The sequence below is a fragment of the Macrobrachium rosenbergii genome, chromosome 32 (assembly GCF_040412425.1).
Source record: "Macrobrachium rosenbergii isolate ZJJX-2024 chromosome 32, ASM4041242v1, whole genome shotgun sequence".
Taxonomy (NCBI): Eukaryota; Metazoa; Arthropoda; class Malacostraca; order Decapoda; family Palaemonidae; genus Macrobrachium; species Macrobrachium rosenbergii.
The window spans coordinates 1,725,458-1,746,985 of NC_089772.1; the positions used below are offsets into that span (position 1 = coordinate 1,725,458).

Sequence of the window (21,528 nt, forward strand, 5' to 3'; positions counted from 1 at the left end):
ATCTCTTCTTTCTGTATTTCCCTGTACAGTACTCCCTCTTACTCCTTCCTAATTGGATACCATATTTCAAGTCAATGGCCCCTGTGGGCTTGTTCCATATGAAGAGGTTTCATCTACAGAATAATAGTAATAATGATATTAATATAGTAATCAATATTGGGAAATTATAATGTTGCTAGAGGTCAAACTAATTTATTACTTCAAAGTTAAACAATGTCTCTAGACTTGAATCTTGTAACTTAACAGTTGAAAGCTTTATGAAGTATTAGATACCAGAGTAAATGAGAGTCAGAGTATTACTTAGAGATTCAGTTCCATTTTGCTTGGTGTCAAACTTTACAGGAAAAGCAATTGAAATAATTGTCCATGAAACTAAAAATGACACCAAGCAACCATCATCAGTAGTATAACTCTACAAGAAAGGTAATCGAAAGTAATTGTCCAGGAAACTAAAACTGTGAGACCAGGGGCACAAGTAAAAAAGATTTCGGTTTTGAAAAAGTTGTGTAGGTACAGGCAGTCCCTGGTAAACGGTGGGGGTTCTTTTCCCGGCCAAGCACTGCTAACCGAAAATCGCTGATAATAGTATTGATAAACCACTTAACGGTGCTGACAATCAGTTATCGGTGCCGATAAACTGTTTACCAATGCAGATAAACTGCTCACCAATGCCGATAAACTGCTTACCGACACAGATAAACCTCTTACTGGTGCCAAAAATCCCGCCATTAACTGATGCCACCGGTAAGTGGAGACTGCCTGTAGAACATATTCTGTTTAATAGCTGTGCTTCTTATGAAGTTTTCAGTTGATGAGGTTATGTAATATTTATTAATTTAGCAAAATGTAATATTTATTGTGTGTGAGTTTCTTTTCTTGGACAGTATATAGTACTGCATTTATCGTAATCATTTTATCCCAAAAAATTTTAAATACATATCTGTAGTATTTCATCAAATACCCATACAAGAAATTGTTGAAGATGTAAAACGGACATTCACTTTTTAACTTTTCTTCTTACATCCTTTCTTCATCTTGCTGTCCAACCACTCCAACTACATCTTTTCATTGTTGCAAGTGGTGAATGGCAGAAGGTACCTGAGTGCTTGGATTTAATAGCTAAATTCTTCATAATTCATAAGTCAATAAAAATAGTTGATGACAGTTTTTAGTTATTTTTAAATACAGATTCACATTAGTAAATGCATCAGTTGTGACTTTCATATAGTTATCTGTCACATAATGCAGTTTTTGATAATACTCTGCACATTTGAGGCTGGGAGCTTTGGTACTGCTAGGCCTAATACAAATTATTATGGAGCTATCAGCTTTATACTTAACTATGGTATGCTGAGAAAGTATGTTCTGTAACTTCACTATCTTTGGAAACACTTAATAAATTATGTATAGTACAGGCAGTCCCCGGCTATCAGCGATCCAGTGCTTGTCTAGCAACAAATATCGGTGATTTTCAGCACCAATATGCACCGATTTCCACATATCAGCGCAGATACATACCTAACAGAGCTGGTTATTGGCGCTGATACCCCGTTATTGGCGCCAATAAGCGCCGAAAATTGCTGATTTTCGGTTATCGGCGATTTTCGTTTATCGTCACGCCATCGGAGTGGAACCCTGCCGATAACTGGGGACTGTGTGTACTGTAATTTTACCATAGAAGGAAACATTTGAATTATGTACTAATGTGAATCACATTGTGTTCACGTAAAGGCCAAGGTAAAATAAAAAAATGGCTGAGGGCCTTAGATTGTCTTTCAGAAGCTAAAAGGGAGAATAAATTCTGATATGAAAGAAGACTGCATGCAACTTGAGTCATCAGTATTGCATAATGTTAGAGTAATGTGGAGTGAAGTGTTTTATTGTAGGGCATATGTCGTGCTCCTGAGATGGTATGCAAAATTTTTTATCCAGGTTAAGTTCACTTGACTCAAGGCTTAGCAAATGTCAGTGAATAATGTACTTTACATAACACACTTTTTTCCCAACCACTGCACTCCCTTAGAATTGTGGTAATTTGGTAGTAAAATACTCGAGTCTGTTTAATATAAAAATAATCATTGTCTAGGCTATCTATAATAATGGCTTAGTGCTTGGTTGTTATCTAAGAAGAAACATGTCATAATGTTTTTTCATGGTCAGAAGAAAGTTTAACACAGATGTCTATGTTCCAGGCCCTCTACACACAAGGCAACAACTCCAGTAGCAACTGGGAACCTACTGGCGATGCAACTGATGATGATAAAGGAAATTATAATATAGATAATGATGACATCCCTATTGAAGAGGCTTGTGTTGTATGTCAGGTGAGTACTGGTTAAATTATGGTTTTACAGTCCAGCCTCTTAAATCCGGGAACCTTGGGACCAGGCCACTGACGGACCACAGAAAATCCCAGAATATAGAATACACCCCCAAAAGCTTAAGCCCCTATATAAACAGTCTTGCAAGCTAATTCCACTTACAAAATAGCCTAGTTGCCGACGTAGCCTGCTACTCGGCAAAGTTCTGACACCAATTTTTATAGTTTTATTACTCATATTTTCACTTGTATCATTTTATTACTTCTTACTGTATCATTTCTTTAAAATAGTGTACTTTATTTAACATATTTAGCCTACATTCTTGAGTTAGCTTTAGCTTAACTGTAAGTCAACTGCACTTAACTTTTCTCAGAATCTGCAGAATATTATCAGTGATTTACATTTCCTAAATTTACTATCTTCATAATTATCGCAATTAGTTTCTTTGTCATTTATTTTGATTGTAGAGGGTAATGAAATGACAAAAATAAAGAATGAATTTCAGTGATCACTTGGTGCATTTCACACTTGCTGTCAACAAGTAAACAAAGCACACTGCCATCTGTTGAGGAAAATGAACACTAAACATTCATGAGGAAAATGAACACTAAACATTCATTAAAGGGAGGAGAAGGATAGGAACATTTTCTAACACAAATCAAGATTTGTGCTTGCGCTTCTTACCTCTAGCATCATCTGATCTCAAGGGTGGTATATTGAATTAGTAAATATACAGCTATATAAAAGAAATTATCAAAACCTTGTCATCTATAAGTCTTTCAAGCACCTTAAGAGTAAGGAATTCGTGCAGTGCCAAATGTCTCATCATTTTGATTAAAAGTTTTGGCTTGGTAGAGCCTTCTCAAGTGGAATCTTTAAAAAATATATTTATTCATTTAGAGTTAATATCGAAAACATACCTGACTTCACACATTTTCATTACTAACAATTATTTCCATAAAACAAAAGAGATACAGTATGGCATAATTTTTGCTGTCAGGAAGTTGTAAACAATATGTGGCACCACCCATGTGGCCACTCAACAAACTTAATGGTGGCTGATTCAAAATCAAGCCAAACCACGGGAGTTCCTGGACCACAGAATGCTGGTTTTAAGAGGTTCAGCTGTACATATTTTCAAAGAGTAATGGTGAATATTGAAGGGTAATGGTAAAAGGCAGTGTGGAAAGTCTCTTGCAACTATTCTCATGAGAATGACATGATAAGTCAGTGTCAGAGGGATTTAGTACAAATTTTATTAATTACTCAAAGTGAAACTTATGTGACAGACAAAAAACAGGTTTTGACATATGAAAAACCTGTTCTTTGTAACTTCTGTTTGTCCTCAAAGGAGTTACACTCTCATGGTGCCCCAAGGCTCCATAAGACAGACTAGCCAATTACAAAGAATTCTCTCATAGTTGGTCTTGGCCAGAAAGAGTGCTTGTTGGCACATTGACAAAATATAAAAGACACAGGACAGGAGGGCTCTATCTCTTGTCCTACAATGACTATCTCAGCTCTACGTCTCACTCGTACAGATGTGACAAAAGCATAATTTGGCCATCTTTATTATACTCTGGTCTGTCCAAGAGTTCACTAGCCCTAGGTTGTGCTCCAGAAATTGTGTTTGACCACTCATGTTTCACTCCTATTAACAGCAGTCAAGCTAAGTACAGTACTTAGTTTTAAGACCCAGTGAAAAGTTTTAGTTCCTCAAGATTTTTAAAAATTTTAGCGGGCAGGTTTATATTTGTTTACATGGGGAGCCAGTAGTCCTCTTGCAAGGCGAGACGGTAGAAGTAGATTGCTAGGCTACGCTGTAATTGCCGTGCTGTTTTTATAGAGTAACAAAATGAAAATTAGCATTAAGGCAATAATATTAGACAATTTTGCTATTGATATTTATTATGCAATGGCCCTTTTAATATTGATAGATAATTTGTAGTTACCAAAAGGGTAAATCAGGTTAACCTAACTTCTTGTTTACAAAACATAAATGTGATTGTAGTTCCCAGTTGTGCTTGACTTAAGAGCCTTGTTGCATACTAAAGGCCAGTATTTCCTTCATAGTATCTTGTAATCGTAATGGTTTTATGATATCAACAGTTCTCCAGTTATCCTTAATACCGGGGTTCTTTTCAACGTCAAAGGAATACAGTAAACTCCCTGTATTCGCTGGGGATGCGTAACCATCCCCCCCGCAAATAGCTAAAATCCGCAGATACTGTATTTAAAACCCCCTCTAAAAACACTTAGAACTGCCTATTTTGATAGTTCAAACACAAAAAATCTAAGAATGCTTATACTTGAGTATTTTAATAGTTTTATCACAAAAAGTGCATTTAGTCATGAAAATGATTTGAAAATACAGTAATTAGTGAATATTTCTTAGTGAAAAATACCACGAATTGGCGAATTTTCCTCGAATAATGTGTATATACGTTCCACAGAGAAATCCACGAATAACTGAGTCTGTGAATCGTGAGACCACCAATACGGGGGGTTTACTGTACATTCATGCGGATCTACTTCCAGCAGCTATTACTTCACCGGTAGTGACGTCGCAGGTGCTCAGAAAATTGTTGTGACATTTGTATTTATTCTAGGTGAATACAAAAGTACTTTTTCATAATGGTGAGCTTTGCCAAACATTTTAAAATCTTACAGATACTGATTTTATATATTTTTAGTACGATAATTCCAATAATCATTGATTTTATTTATGTACCAACTAATATAGCCTAGACACTACATAAACCTTTACTTGGAGCTTTGGAATAGACAGGTAATCAAAGGTTATGGAAAGTGTAGAAATATGCAGTATGGATATTGTGAGGACAAAAAGGTTGAACTGGGTATTAACCGATTTATTTACCTGGGCTCAGGTATACATAGAGTGCGGACGGAAACGTAGTGCCCGACCTCCGATTGCCGTGGCCCGCACTCTGAGCAATTTGTGTTTGTTGACAGTCAAATAAATGGCAACTGTAAGAGACATACAGTGATAAAATATATATCAGCAGAAAGGCCAGGAAACTCTACACATGAATATATACATGACGCTCTTGACATGTCAATAAGTGTAATGCATGAACGTGATTGATGTGAAGTGAAGAGAAGTCTGACGTCTTTACAAGTACTCCCCCCCCAGACAATTATTATGAAATAATGATTGGAAGATTTCTTGAAATCAATCACGGAACCTCTTTGGGAGCAGGAGCTGGCCCCGAGTTCTTGATACCTGTGGATGTGGGGCGGCTTCGACTGCTGAATAGCCCGGCAGTTTTGTTGAGCGGATGACTTCCTTAGTGCGGCCCTTGGGACGTGCTCGACCAAGTTTCGGGATGCCGATTGGTTCATCCGAGGCCTTGTTTTGGGGAGGAATTCTGGGATGCCTGCCAGTTTCCTCCGAGTTCCGCTGTCCATCAGGAAGGCTGGCTTTAGCCTGTCGACAGAAACCCAGTCTTCCCGCCCGTGGATGTTGATGAGGTAGGCCTTGGATGCCCTACTGATGTCACAGTATGGGCCTGTGTATGGTCAGGTCAAGGGTGGTCGGTGGGCGTCGATCCTGATGAAGATGTGCGTGCAGGAATCCAGGCCTCCTGGGCTGTAGACTTGGGTCCTGTCCGCGAAAGTCTTTCGGCAGGGCGCAAACCCTTTGCTATTCCCTCAGCCTTGGAAGGGCCGTATGCACGACGTCCGGCTCCGTGGGGAAGAACTCTCCCAGTACGGCCAGTGTTTCGCCATAGACTTTCTCTGTGGGAGATTCATTGCCGTTTGCCCTTGGTGCGGTGCGGAGACCCAGCAGGACCCAGGAGAGCTGCGCCTTCCAGTTGTCGTCAGTGCAACGTTCCATCAGAACTGCCTTCAATGAACGGTGGGTCCTTTCCATCATGCCGTTGGCCGCAGGGTTATATGCTGTCGTACTGTGGAGAGTTGTCCCCATCAGGCTTGCCAGAGAGACCCAGAGCTCCGGTAAGAATGCTGGGCCTCTGTCTGTAGTTATGCTGTCGGGCACACTGAAACGGCTTATCCAACTTGACAGGAGGGCTTCTACGCAGGCGCTCGTTGATGCTTCCGTCATCGGGGTTGCTTCTGGCCATCTTGTGGAACGGTCTATGACCGTCAGGAGGTATCTGGCACCCCCTGATTGCGGCAGAGGCCCTGCGACGTCTACATGGATGTACCTGAAACGCCAGCGTGGTTGAGGGAAATCTCCGATGCCTGATTCTGTGTGCCGGGTGATTTTACTCATCTGGCATGGTATGCAGTTCTTCGCCCACTCCTGAACATCCTTCCCGATCCTGTGCCACACGAACTTATCTGTCATCAGGTGCGCTGTTGTTCGTCCTGATGGATGGGACAGCCCGTGGATGATGTCGAACGTCTGCTTTCTCCTCGACACGGGTATCAGGGGGCGCGGGTGGCCAGTGCTGGTGTCGCAGAGAAGTGTTGAACTGGACCCACGTATTGGCATGTCTTCCCACCTCAGTGCAGTGAATGCCGTGCGGTAGGCTGCTGTTTCTGGGTCCGCGGCTTGTTCCTTTGCCAGGTCCTCATAGTCTATCCCCAGGTGGACTGAATTTATCTCGACTCTTGATAGGGTGTCGGCCACCGGGTTCTTCTTGGCGGGGGTGTAGCTAATGATGCAGCCAAACTCGGAGATAGCGGCCAGGTGCTGCTGCTGTCTCGCCGACCATGCGCCTCCTGCCCTCGTGAATGCATGCACCAACCGCTTTTGGTCTGTCAGGATGGTGAAAGGGCTGCCGTCCAAGAGGTACTTGAAGTCCCGCACAGCTTGGTAGATTGCCAGCAGCTCCCTGTTGAATGCACTGTAGCGGGTCTCCGGCGGCTTTAACTTGCGGCTGAAGAAGGCCAGAGGGTGGGGGGAACCGCCTATCACCTGCTCTAGCAGGGCTCCGCAAGCAATGTTGCTGGCGTCGGTGGTAAGTCTCAGGGGGGCAGTGGGGTCGTGATGTGTTAAGGTGGTGGCTCTGGCGAGGGCTGCCTTCATCTATTCAAACGCCTGCTGCTGCGGAGCTGCCCAAGTCAGAGCTTTCGGCTTCCCCTTCAGTACTCTGGTTAGGGTATACATGATGTGGGCGATGTCCGGTACGAAGCGACGGTAGTAGTTGACCATGCCGAGGAACTCCTGCAGGGACTTGATGGATTTTGGTGTTGGAAACTTCTTCACTGCATCCACTTCGGAGGCCATGGGGCAGACACCTGCCGGAGAGATCTCGTGGCTCAGGAAGTCTACCTTTTCTGCTCCGAAGGTACACTTGTCGAACCTGACAACCAAACCTCCTGCAGCCGCTTCAGCACAGCCCGGACGTGGCGCAGGTGTTCCTCCAGGGACCTGGAGAAGATCAGGATGTCGTCTACATAGCAAACACAGAAAGGTAGGGCCCCCAAAATGGTGTCCATAAGGCGTTGGAATGTGGCCCCAGCGTTCCTGAGGCTGAAGGTGGAGTAGGAGAAGGTACATGTTCCGAATGGTGTGATGATGGCTACCTTCAGAACGTCGTCGGGGTGCACTGGTACCTGAAAATAAGACTTGAGCAAATCCATTTTTGTAAATACTTTGGCCCCGTGCAGGGCGCCTGTTAGGTTCAGCCGATGATAGTCCCGACAGGGCCTCCAGGAGCCATCTGGTTTCCTTACCATGTGGAGGGGGGACGCCCACGGACTTGATGCCTTCCTGCAGATGCCCATCCGTTCCATCTCGGAGAGGGCTTGTTTAGCGTCTTGGTGTTTTTTGGGTGGCAAGTGGCGGAATTTGGCGTGTGCTGGGGGGCCTGTCGTGGTGATGGATGCCGTGGTTGGCCTGGGCTCCCAGCAACTGACGCAGCTCTGGCTTGAAGATGTCTGGGAACTCATGGAGGAAGGTGCTGTATTTGTTTGAAGAGATGGAGTAGACGGCGGGCATCCCCGGCCTGGTGCAGAGCAGTCGGGAGTGGCAGGTTCCGGTATCCAGCAGGCGTTTTCAGCCGACGTCTACCAGAAGTCCATGGTGTGCGAGGAAATCAGCGCCCAAGAGAGGAAACTTGACGTCCACAGTGATGAAGGGTCAATCATATTTATGGCCCAGAATGCATATTCTGTTGGTCAAAGTTCCTTAGCAGCGGATGGGGCTTCCATCTGCGGCCAGCAGTGCGGTTGCAGCACTGGACGTGCGGTCACGGTCCTCCCTCAACGGTGGAAACACCGATTGCATAGCCCCGGTGTCTACCAGCATCCGTCGTTTCGATATGGCGTCGTGGATGAAGAATCCTACTGGCTGGGGCTCCTTAAGGATTGCAGCCACTGCTGTTATTTGTGGCCACCTTTCTCGTTTTTTGTGAAAGAACAAGGGGCTCTGCAATTTCTGGCGGCGCTTCTGAGCCTCTGATGGAAGTAACACCAGGCTGGATTTGTCCACGTCCTCTGCTGCTGCGGCGGCGCCTTCTTCCTGTACAGTAAACCCCCCCGTATTCGCGTTCTCATGATTCGCGGACTCACATACTCGTGGATTTCTTTGTGGAACATATCTACCCATTATTTGCAGAAAATTCACCCAATCGCAGTATTTTTCACTGAGAAATATTCACTAATTACTGTACTTTCATATCATTTGCATGACTAAATGCACTTTTTGTGATAAAACTATTAAAATACTCGGGTATAAGCATTTTTAGTGGGTTTCTTGTTTAAACTATGAAAATAGGCAGTTCTAAGTGTTTTTAGAGGGGTTTTAAATATTCACGGATTTTAGCTATTCGCTGGGGGGCGGGGGTTGCAGTACGTATCCCCCGTGAATACGGGGGGTTTACTGTATACCGCGTTCGTGTCCTCTGCCTCGGCCTCTTCTGTTACCAGGTTTTAGGCTGCGGGTGTTGCGGCGTGTTTGGAGGCCTTGGTGGCCTTGTGGAGTTTGTATGTGACGTTCACCAATTCGTCCACTGAAAGGGCGTCCGCATCTGTGATTTGCCCCCTCACCTCCTGCGGAAGGCGCTGCAGGAATATTTCTCGTGACAAGCTGATTTCCTTCCTCCGACCGTCCATGTCGACGCCCAGCAGCATCAGGAGACCTCATAGTTCGTTCCAGGCGTCCCTGGGTGATGCGTCCAGCAGGGGCTGGGTCATTAGGTCGAGGGCGCGTTAGGCTCTCTCTGGGATGGGCATGGAGTATGTGTCGATGAGCTTATCTCGAAGGTTCCTGTACTTGACCTTGCCCAGCTGCGAGTCCAACCATGGAGTGATTTTGTTGAAGACCTCCTCCGGTAGCGTTGTCATGGTTGCGTCTGCCTTGGTCTCCTTGTCGGTAATTTTCGTCACTCGGAAATGGACATCTGGTGTTTGGGGCTCATCAGAAGTCAAAATATACGCCACGTAGTTCCGTTAATGACTGCTGAGTATGGTCAATGTGAATTGTAAATGGCGGGGCCAAACCGTTCAAGCATGCCAGAACGTACCTGGAGGGGTACGCTGTAATTAGTCCGTTAGTGGCGTGGGTGTTGTCCGAGGAAGGAGCTTTCAGAGGCCTACTAGACATTTGTCATCGTGTGGTTCCATTAAAGGCTCTCTGAAGGTAAAGCGGCCGTAGTGAGTCCGTTAATGGCGAAGCCAAAACGGCTGTGTTTACCGTCACTCCTCGGGTCACCAGTTGTGAGGACAAAGAGGTCGAAGTGGGTATTAACTGATTTATTTACCTGGGCTCAGGTATACATAGAGTGCGGACGGAAACGTAGTGCCCGACCTCCGATTGCTGTGACCGGCACTCTGGGCAATTTGTGTTTGTTGACAGTCAAACAAATGGCAATTTTAAGAGACATAATATACATACTCGTACAATGATAAAATATATATCGGCAGAAAGGCCAGGAAACTCTACACATGAATATTTACATGACGTTCTTGACATGTTAATAAGTGTGATGAATGAACGTGATTGATGCAAAATGAAGAGACGTCTGACGTCTTTACAATATCCATTTAGTTTTGTTTAATTGAAGAAGCATTTGTGAGTAAATCCTTTAAGGTATTGTTACTGTAGAAATTGTGAAATAATATTTTAATACAGTACTATTATTTTATAGATATGACCCATTGATCATGTTTCATTATTTCATACTATGGACATGTACTTGTGGCCATGTACGCCTGGGTTTATTTGTCGTGTTTGTAGCCCATACAGTGATAAAGGTAGCTAACGCTTTATAGTTTTTAATAAACACTTGTTCCTTTTATCATTGTTGGCTACTATTACGCAGGACCTGCACATCCCCTGTGCCACAGTGAATTGCTGTCTGCTTTTCATCTGTGGAAATGGCTCTTAACTACCTGCCATGAACCAGGCCCTGAAGGAATAAAGGAGAATTTGGTTGGTGGCTGGACATGTGTGAAATATGCTACATGCTTTTGGCAGCAAGTTTAAATGAAAGAGCTCATTTATAAGCTGCCTCTGTGAGTTCCAGGTTTTAATAGGAGTATGGAAGAAGGAAACTACTGTACGTTGTTCTGGAAGAACTATGGCAGTGTGTTTCCATCCCTCTCCAAGCAGAATACACATTTGGGCCAATAGTCCAAAAGCAGTGGATTCCAGGAACTCCCACTTCAACTCCTCTGATATGGAAATTCTGCTTGCTGTACTTTCTATACTGCCAGGCAGTGATGATATAACTGCCTTTGCTCATCAGTTCATGCAGGCTTCCCTAACAGGAAATTCAGCTTGCTGTACTTTCTGTACTTCCAGGCAGTGGTGATATGACTGCCGTGGCACATCAATAGCATGCTTCCCTGATCGGAAAATTCTGCTTGCAGTACTTTCAGAATTTTGGAAGAAAAGCATGAATAGTATCAAGGATGAACCCAAGAGTACGTAACTCCTTTGAGGGCTCACTTCCTACTGAGCATCAGCATAGAGATGCTCTCCATGGTTCCCAACAGGAATTCAGGTCTGCCCTGGATATGGAATCAGGTGTGGTATGTAAAAATTTCTCATCCTTTAAACTAGAGGATTGAGAGGCTGCACAGTCTGCCCAGGCAGAGATAGGTTTCTCACCAAAAATCTTAGGTCAAGGGAACAGGGCAATAAAAAGCCTAAGCCCAAAAAGAAGTTGAATCAGCTGTCTAGATCCCCATGAAATCAGTATGGATAAGAAGAGACTGGTTACTTACTCCCAGAGCTCTAACTGGTAACAACTGAGACCAGGTTGGACAATAAAACTCCAATCAGAATGTAGTATAGGCACCAATATCTGTCCCTGAGAATGATAACCCTTGTCAAAAAACAGCAAATGAGAGAGAGAGAGAGAGAGAGAGAGAGAGAGAGAGAGAGAGAGAGAGAGAGAGAGAGAGAGAGAGAGAGAGAGAGAGAGAGCATCAACTTTGTGACATGTCATTCCAAAGCCATGAATGACTTGTTTCATTTTTACCCCTATCACCTCCTCTCATCCAGCCAATGGACTAAGGTATCATTTCTCCAGTACAGTATATTCAAAGTCTGCTAGCAGTGGTATATGATGAGGAACTTGTCTAGTTCTTTTTGCTAGCCATAGCAGGGTGATATAAAGATGAGGCCCTGCCTTTTTGCACTGAATGCCATATGGCTTCCTTCCAGTTGGGAGACTGTGGGCAAAGATGATGTTACTGAGCTACTAGAGTGTTAAAGAGCCACTGATGAACAAGAAGGTGGCAATCATGATGGACCATTCAGATGAAATTAAGGAATTTAGAGTAGTAAAAGTTTCCAAGATGTTAGGAAATCAAGTTTGTGTGGGCATCCTCATATGGTTTAGGGATCCCATTATCTTCAGGTAGGTCAGTGCTAGCACTTCAAGGAGCAGCACTACTGAATTTATAATCAGTGGGGCCCTAGAAAGAGGATGAATTACATGGGTGACAGATAATTTCTTTCTTTACTTACCTTGCCTCCTGTCCTGTGCAGCTCTACTTCTCAACCTTTGACATCTGGCTCAAGGAGCCTCTCCTCTTCCATCCTCCCCATGTCTAATATAGTCATAGGGAACTGCTTTTATCCAGTTTGCTACCTGGCCTGGGTCACCCATGAATGCTGATAATCGTTTCCTTTCCCTCTTATTGTCATTGGAGTAGATACCTCTCAAAGATATGATGAAAACTCAGACCTGCAGTGCAATGTAAAGGTTGGGATTGTGGTAGGGATTAACATGGGAAATCTTTATATTTTTGGTATATATTTTTTTCATAATCTATATATTTTATATATTTATGTTCTTTTGGTAATCTGTGTGAAATAGAGTAACATCTAAACTTATCATTCTTCTGTACCCATCAGTTACATTACTGTGATGAATTTTTGCTAGGCTACCATTTTAGATGATACATGTTTAGATAAATCTCACTCAAAGTGTAAGGAACAGGTTAGTTTAGGGTAGAGACTTTGGAGATAAATTTTGTTGTCAGATATACCTTTAAAATACCATGTGCAGGCTATAATGTAGGGTCTATGTTACCAGAATTTTTTACTTCTCAGGAGGCCAACAGAATTTTTTTTATTTAAAAGGAGACCAGACCTCAAAAATCTGTAAATACAACTTTAAAGGTTATATTAGGGTTGCAAAAAATTGTTGATATAGACTGGTGTGGCCAAGGTTATGTACCAAGTAATGTGTTAACAGTAAAATGCATATAAATTTTTAATGGTTTCAGACTAACAGGATCACAAGAGCTCTGCTTCCATGCCGTCACGTGTGCGTTTGCAGTATGTGTTTTAATCGACTAGAGACATGCCCAATGTGTCGTGCTAGATTCCAAGCATATTTCCTCGTAGCTCCAGAGGATGAAGAACTTGATGATCTGGATGAACCCATTCGAGAGGAGTCACGTTCAAGATGGCAAAGAATGTATGATACACTTAACAACCTGCTATTGCTAGAAAATTAAGGTTACTTATCCATATTGGAAGGCATGATTAATAATAATGATCTCTCTATTCTAAACCTGAGATACAGTAGTTTGTTACAACTTATATATAAAAAATTAGAAAGTTCATAATTAGCCCCAACCATGAGAACACATAAATTTGTAATGAAAATACTAACAGTATATTTTTTTTTAGGTATACAGTACAAACCAGAGCTTTTTATATAGGAGTGTCCTTGAGTGCAAACTGGAAACCAGATGAAACTTGGTAACCAGGTGGTTAACAGTTTGACATTGGGGGAGAGTGGGGATGTATTCTTTACCAACCATCACCTTCACTTTTTTCCTACGGCCACATGGACTGGGCTGGGATGTTGAGGTGTGACAAAATATAAAAGGGTCTGGTTTGTATGTCATATGCAAATTGTGTAATAAGGATCTGGTTTGTATGTCATATGCAAATTGTTATTCATAATTACAGGAATATATACTGCCTTCTGTATAAGAGACATACTCCCTAGGAAGGAGGTCAGTTGTCTACAACTAACTGGAGCTGACCGCCATCACAGAATTACCATGATCCCAATTGCCTTGCAAGCAGAGGGAGTGTGACTTTTGAAACTCACCAGTCTAGTGAAAAAGTAGACTAGGTAAGTAAGGCCCTGGGCTTGAGTGCACCCTCTGAAGTGATAAAAGGGTTCCTTGAGTAGGAATACTTTAGAGAACCATGATGTCTTATGTAGGAGACTTCAAGTCAGAAGGCAGATTAGTTCTGGCTATTATAAGTAAAAGGGTTCAAGACAAAACTCTACCATGGCCATTCTCCCCCTTGTTGTAAGAGAGAGGATGAGGGGACATTTCCCTATCCTAGACAGAGAACAAATACTTGAAGTTTACTCACCTGTAACTCATACAACTCCGGAACTTACTTTGGCCCAGACACTGTTCCTAATGGAATAAGATTAAGGGAGCCAAGTCATTCCTCTTTCACACCTTTCAGGCTTACACTGGATCTTAGATTCATTGGATGGAATACTGAACCTGTCTGAATATGGAACTCTTGTGACTACACAACTTGCAGGGCAGCCACCACAGTTCTAAGGAGAAAGTGCCTAAGGATTGTAGGTGCCGTCCCTCAGTTAGAATGAAGTAAAGGTGGTCTGATGACACTGTACACCCTTCCTCATTACTTTTATACCAGGAAAGTTTAACTGAAAAGCAAGAGGTGGACCCTTGCCACTGACTTCATGAGTTCTCAAACAGGAAGGAAGGTCAGCCTCAGAGGAGGCAGCATAGGCTCATCTAGTTACTTCACAAAGTCTGAAAGAAAGGGGGCTCCTTGACATCATCTCACACTTACCTGTTCCAATGGAAAGGTGCCTACATTCTTGTCTCTGCGAGTGGGTTCTTTTCAAATACTGCTTGATGGTATGAAGCAGGCAAAGCAATATCTCATCCAGATCTCCACCAACAGTCTAAGAGGGAGGGGGATCATGAAACTCTTGAACCGCTTATCTTGGACGATGGGTCCTGAGGTTAAAAGGAGAACAAGAAAGATCCCCATCCTCCTGAATGCTGGACAAGATAGGGTAGGCCATGCAACTCCCTCAACCTTTTCACTGAAGCCAGAGCTATGAGGAAAGCAGTCTTGAGCATAAGGTCTCTGTCTGAAGAACAAGACAAGGGCTGAAAGGGAGTCCAGGTGAGACTCATAAGCACCAGTGCTTCATCCCACTTTGGGAGCCAAGGTTCCCAGAGCAGACATAACTCTATGAAAGTCCTCATTGGCATAGACAACTCCTGAAGAGCTCCCTCAGCTTGAATACTTGCAGTTAGAGCAGAGCAATAGCCCTAAACTGCAGCTACTGAGAGGAGCCTGTCACAGAAAAGATAGATGAAGTCTGTGATCTGCTAAACAGAAAAGTCTCTCTCATGCAGGATATATGCTGGATAACCTCCACACATGAAGGTGCAGGGAGTGTTGCCTCCTGGTGGTATCAACAAATGTGTGGGTGACGAAGAAGGGTGGCCAAAGGGGAAGCTCTCTTAGTGCCTCAACTAAAGAGACAGCAAACTGGAATACCACTCAGCATGTGGCCAGTGAGGAACCACTAAAGTCACCTGAAGACCAGGGGTGGCAAACACTTGGTTTATCCCTCTTTGGAGAAATGTGAAAGGTGGAAATACATATACAGTGCATCAAAGCTGTCTCAGAGGTGTTGGAATGCATCTTCCACCACAGTCCAGGGGATCCGGAACTGGGGAGCAGAATACAGGAAGCTTCCAAGCCGAGCATGGGAGACCCTCATAGCTCAAACAACTCCTGTGCTACCAAGAATGGTATAGGGACCACTCAGTCCCCATTACCTGACCCTGGGGACTGAGTTGGTCTGCAATAATAACATTACACCTGCCTGGAATGTATCTTGCAGACAACTTGACAGCATGAGACACCACCCACTCTGCATCTGCATTGCCAACTGGCACAGGGTTGGGGATACCATCCCCTCCATTTGTTGAAGTATGCCACAATGGTTGTGTTGTCACTCATTGGCACGACCAAGCAACCTGACAGCTGCTTCTGAAATGCCTGCAATGCTAGCCATCCTGCCTGCACTTCTAGGACGATGTGCATCTTACAATGCTAGCCATCCTGCCTGCACTTCTAGGACGATGTGCATCCTACAGTCACATACCTAAAACAGGTGCACCTGACCCCTCCCTCAGTGTGTCTGAAGCAAACATTTCCGGTAGCAGAGAGTTAGTGAAACTCCCTTAGTTTCTGTTGTCCAAGTGGAGCTCCCTTAGTTTCTGTTGTCCACCCATCTGAGGGGGACAAGATGTGGAGGGGGATCCCAAGAGACACTAGTGCATATCATGTCAAAATGTCGCAAACAAAAATGTTGCATGGCAAAATGCTGCGTGTCAGTATGTTGTCACTGTCAAAACGTTGCCAAGTCAAAATGTCTTCAGTGTTTGTACTGTGAAGCCCCCTGCAATTCATCAGAGTTCATACCAAGAATCTCTGCAGACCAAACAATGATTCTCTTAGGCCCTGGAAACTGCTATCCCGTATCTGTCACTTGATACTGATCTGGTATCTGCAGCTCTTCAGTGAAATGGGATTTGGTGGAGCTTCATGCATACAGTATTCTGCCTCACATGCTGGACAGTTCTTTTTAGACATGATACTGATGGCATCTGTCCTTGCACATCAGTGGATAATCAAACAGTAGATGCTGCAGCCATTTGGTGAGTGCTAGTTTCAGCAGCTGCTTCTGCACGCTCTTTCATTTCAGCTACTGCTTTTTTTTTTTGGCATTTGCTGGCTCAGGCCCATGGTTATGACCTTCTGGCTCTTCACAACAGCATCATTTCTCGTATGGATCAGAGCTGAGCACCTCGTTCTATTATATTCCGTGCATTTCCACATGGTTTTCCCAGCTTGACCAGTTTTTTCCTTTTGAAGAAGAAAACCATGATGCAAATTCCAGAGGCACTGAGAAAAAAAAAAAAAAATTTTGCCAATACAATGAGATCTGGATTGAGACAGACTGACAGTTCCCCAAAACAGACTGAAACTAAACTGTAGACCAAATGAACTCTAAAACACCTTGTTTTTATATGTATAGAAGAATAAAATGACGCATTATTTCTTGTCCATTGTTTCCCTGTTTGCTTGGCCATTATGCCATTACTTATCATCAGTGACAACATTTTGACAAACAACATATTGACACATGACATTTTGACAATGACAACACATTGATGAATGACATTTTGTCGTGCAACATTTTGATGGGTGACACTTTTGTCCACAATATTTTAACATGCAACATTTTGACATGAAATCCTCTAGTACTGCTTCAGTTGCCACTGAAGTGAGAACTTCTGATGTCTCCCATCAAGCACAAGCTTCTCTAAGGATTGACACCTGCTGAAATATAGCTGGTTGGTCCTGCTGTGACAGGGACTGTGCAGCTTGGGCTTGAAATCTGGCTTCTCCCAGTTTATCATAATGCCCAACCTGTGACAAAACTGAAGGAGACAATCTCTGTCTTGCAGGAGTTGCACTCTCTGAGTACCTACCAAGTGAGCCCAAGCTGACACCAAGAGCTGTCACCAGTCTGAGGAAGAATACTTTGAACTGGTAGACAATCCTGCTTCAAAGTGGAGGTACTTCTGAGGGCTCTGATGTGAAAGTATGCATCCTCCAAGTCTAACAAAAGCATGAAGCCACACTATCGGATGGATTCCAACACAGCCCGCACTGTTTCCGTTTTGAATTAAGCTTGAAGGACAAACTTGCTTGGAGGAGAGAGGTTGATGGCTGGTTGCCAACCTCCAGTCACCTTCTTTACTAGGAATATGTGACTGTACAACCTCACATCTGGGTTAGGTTGCTGCAACTTCTGTGGGGCCATCATTGCTTCCACATCTGCCTCTAGGGCACAAGACATCCATGATCCTGGTGGATAAATCCAGATGTTCATTGTATATGGGGGGGAGGGGGAGGGATCCTCAAAGGAAATGCTGTACTCATCCTGAAGAACAGATACTGCCACATGGCCCAATGGTGAGACAGGCAACCTCCTACTTGTGGTATGGAAGAGGAGGGAGGCTACCCTCAGCAACTGCTTCCTTTCTTCACTTCCTATCACTGCCAAAGGAAGTTGATTGAAAGGACTGAGAAAGACACTTCTTCTTAGCAGAAAAAGACTGGGCACCATGCCTGGGTTTAGCAGGAGCAGGCTTCCTCATTAACCCAGACGTGGCTAAACCCAAAGATTAGACCAATGCTGCCTCAGAAGCATGAGGCATAAAGGCAGCACAGGTAATTAGAGTTTTCAAACTCTACCACTCTCTGGTTCCACTTTACTCTGCAGTTATCACTCTGATTAATCTCTCCTCATTCCACTTTCATCTGAGGAAAGAGTAAGTTCCTCAGAGTAAAGAGGAACCCAAATCTGAACTACTTTGGAGCAAGAGGCAACTCTCATACAAGATCTGGCAAGACAAGAGAGGGGCAATCATTTCTCTCATAAAAAGAACAAGGTTTGCCTCCCCTGGTTAGTACTTTGGCGTGGCGGGAAGGTGAGAGCTTTGCTTCCTGACATCAGCAATCTCCAATACATTGCCCTCTTGTTCTCCTGGACAAGATGCCTGAGGCAGCATAGACTGTGAATGAGTTCAGTTATATGTCAAGCCAAGAAACAGTATGGATAGTAGTCATCATCATCATCTACATCACAGTCACCTCTGCAGCAAAGAAAGAAACAGCTTCCTGACATACCTGATACAACAGAAGGTCACTGGTCAGTCCATAAACTGAAGCCTTAAGCCTTAGGTACATGGTACAGTGTACCTGCTTTGTTAAGAGAAGGGCAGGGGAAGGACTTCGCTTGATCTGCTGGAGGTGAGGAAACTCCACGAACAGCAGATCAGGATGTTTACCTCCTCAACACCACAAACAAGCTGTGACCAGGACAACTGGAAAAGGGTCTTGCTTCAGTAGTTGACTTGAAGGTTATCCAACCAAAGAGATGGTTAACTGGTATGAAGCCATGGCTGCTTCCCTAGATTAATCTGCTCGCAAATGTGCAAAATAATCTCTGAGAACTGCTGTTCCGACTTGACCTGAAAGGGTTCAGGAAGTGTGTGTCCACCTGGACCTAGAAAATTCCCATGGGCTTGAGCCACTCACTCTTCAGTCAAAGGAGACATGCCAGAATTAGGGTGCTCCTAGTCCCATGAACCAGATTAGCTTTTCCACAGAGAGAATGCATGGGACCCAGCCGAGTCACTGTCAAAAGTGCGTTCTGACTTTGACCAGGCCAACCCTCTGCCCCAATAACTGGTTGCAACCGGGAAAGAACAATCTCTCACACTACTCCTCCTGCCCCACTCCCAAGTGCACGGAAAAACATGCAAAGAGGTGGTGAAAGAAGTCACTGGGGACCTCTTCCTGGAAGGATTGCTCTACAAAAGTGCACTCTGGGGAGCACGAATGCTGTGAGCATGGTGATAGTGCAGGCTTTCTCCTTGAGCCCATGAAGAAGTGCAGGCTTTCTCCTTGAGCCCATGAAGAAGTAAAGTAGAAGAATCTACCCCACTGCTAGTAGTCCAAGGACTGGTCCCTAGCCAAATGACCCAGTTATGCAAATTCATCCCTGTGCAACCCTGAGGGGTCGAGGGTGAAATGGGCTGTCCTGCACACCTGCCTTCTCACGGTCATGTGGCATCATCTGAGCAGGGCGAGCAGAACACACAGCCTTGTCTCAGTGTGAGCCTGAGTGCTGTCAGTGAGACAAGGGGGGGAGGGCCCAGAGTCCTAGAGAGCCAGTGCTGTGGCACTTGCCAAAGGTAAAATGGTTATCTTGTGACCGAACACCTCTGCTACCTCCAGAGTCAGGGGAGTGTGGAATGAGTTCCCCTGGACTGCATGCATGAGAGCTTAGACTTCCCCTTCTGCTTCTGCCAGGGTGCACCGGAGCAGAGTCAAGGGATAGGGCAAAGGATGACCAAGTCTGGCGAACAATGAAGATGAGGGGGAGCGCCAGTAGTGCTTCTTCCCTTTCCCCTTCTGAAGAATCTCACCTTACACACCAGAAGGCTGGTCTAGGCTGGAACTAAAGATATTGTCAAAGTACCAAGAACTAGAGGGTCTACCACCACCGGAGGACCACTGCTACAGAAGATCCCCTTCAGCAGTGACAGCAGCAGAAATAACCTAAGCCATACCAGAGCACTCAGGTGTTAGAGCCTTCTTATTGGCCAGGTTATTTAAGACAACACTGAATGAAGGGTTCCCCAGGCAATGAAGGGAAGGCCAAATCTTCCCAAGATACTGCAGCAATGATGGACATCTGTGGGAACTTGGAGCATCAATGTCAAAGTCAGATTCTTCCAAAGGTAACACAGCTGCTCCTCCATCAGAAGCAGCTAGGCCCTCAGGTGAGAGGGCATGGCCAGACTTAGCTTATGCCCCCTTTAGGTGGAAAACACTTACAGAGGGAAGAGGAATGGAAGGTGGGGATAAAGAGAAGCTAGATGGGTTTGGTGGTGCCACCAGGGAAGTATTCCCCCCATGACAAAGCTGGCAAGTGCCACTGAGGCAAATCCCATTATACAATTCCTTAACAGGGGAAGCCCCTGATCAAGTCTTCCTCATGCAAGAAGGACATACAGTATGGGGGTCCATTTCTATGGGCAACATGAGATGCCCACAAGGGCAGCCATGTTCCTTGTAGCAGGAACTCTTGTTTTACATCCATGAATCAAAAACAGAGACCAGAAATACAATACAAGAACAAACACACCAGAGAATGGAAAAATTGAGGAATACTCATGCAAGCCAAGCCATTCAACCAGTCAGCAATGGGAAGTGCAGTAGCATGTCCATCCCTCAGAGCAGCTTAAAGAAAAGTGAAGGCAATGGTTGGCGATTGAGATATACTCCCCCGCTCAACCCCCATCTCCACCTGTTAACCAAGTGGTTAACTACCTTGCTACCAAGTTTCAATATATTTCCATTTTGTGCTGAAAGATGCTCTTATACATAAGGCAACAATTGTATCCCATGGGAACAAATTACAATTATGAAGTGGTTCACTGGTCTTTTACAGCTGCCAGGAACAACAGGCAAATAGATGTAAAAGAACCTTCTGTATACTGTAATATGTTTTTTAGAAAATACATAAAACTGAAATTTTCTTTATACTGTATAGCTAAAGTGAAATGCTGTCATGTAGATGCATTTTTTTTATGCAACCACTCGAACTAGCTAAAATAAAGTACAGTTTGTAGGCCTCACATGAGTATTTTTAACAGTAATTGCCCTGGTCATCTTGTAAACTTATTGGCTGTATACAGATGTGAATGTTCATAACAAAGGCAGTTAAAATGTACGATATTTAGATTTTACAAAAACAGTTTTGATGATTAGCTCTGAAAGCATAACTTTGTATATATGGATGTTTATCTGGGAAGAAATCACCTCAGGCATATCTGTGTCCATGCATTATAAATTTTCTGTATGTACTATATTAATTTATATATCCAGAAATAAATTATTTTGAGTTCCTTTATGATTTTAAATGGCATCCTATCATTCAGCAAAAAATTAACTACAACTATACATAAATTATTAAAAATCCTAGAAATGAAATTCTATTTCTGTTAAGGCAAAATAACTACTCAACAGTGAAAAAAATACTAATACTGGAAACTATACTATGATTTTCTGTTAAAAGAAGTAAATCAGTACTGTGTTTTCACAAACTTAGCGATACACTGCACTGCTCTTTCACATTGTATATTT

General features: G+C 43.7%; 1 protein-coding gene across 5 annotated transcripts in view; it reads left to right on the forward strand.

Moving 5' to 3' along the window:
* Positions 1-21,291, forward strand: part of LOC136855612 (cell growth regulator with RING finger domain protein 1-like) — a 91,321-nt gene extending 70,030 nt beyond the window's left edge. For 4 of the 5 annotated variants that reach the window (XM_067132712.1, XM_067132717.1, XM_067132716.1 and 1 more), the window contains 2 exons: positions 2,193-2,324; positions 12,996-21,291. In XM_067132712.1, the coding sequence (XP_066988813.1) occupies positions 2,193-2,324; positions 12,996-13,229 (366 nt within the window). In that variant the 3' untranslated portion in view covers positions 13,230-21,291. Of the gene's footprint in view, positions 1-2,192; positions 2,325-4,774; positions 4,959-12,995 lie in introns of all 5 variants that reach the window. The other variant, XM_067132715.1, reaches the window with a different exon arrangement.
* Positions 21,292-21,528: the final 237 nt, after the last annotated feature.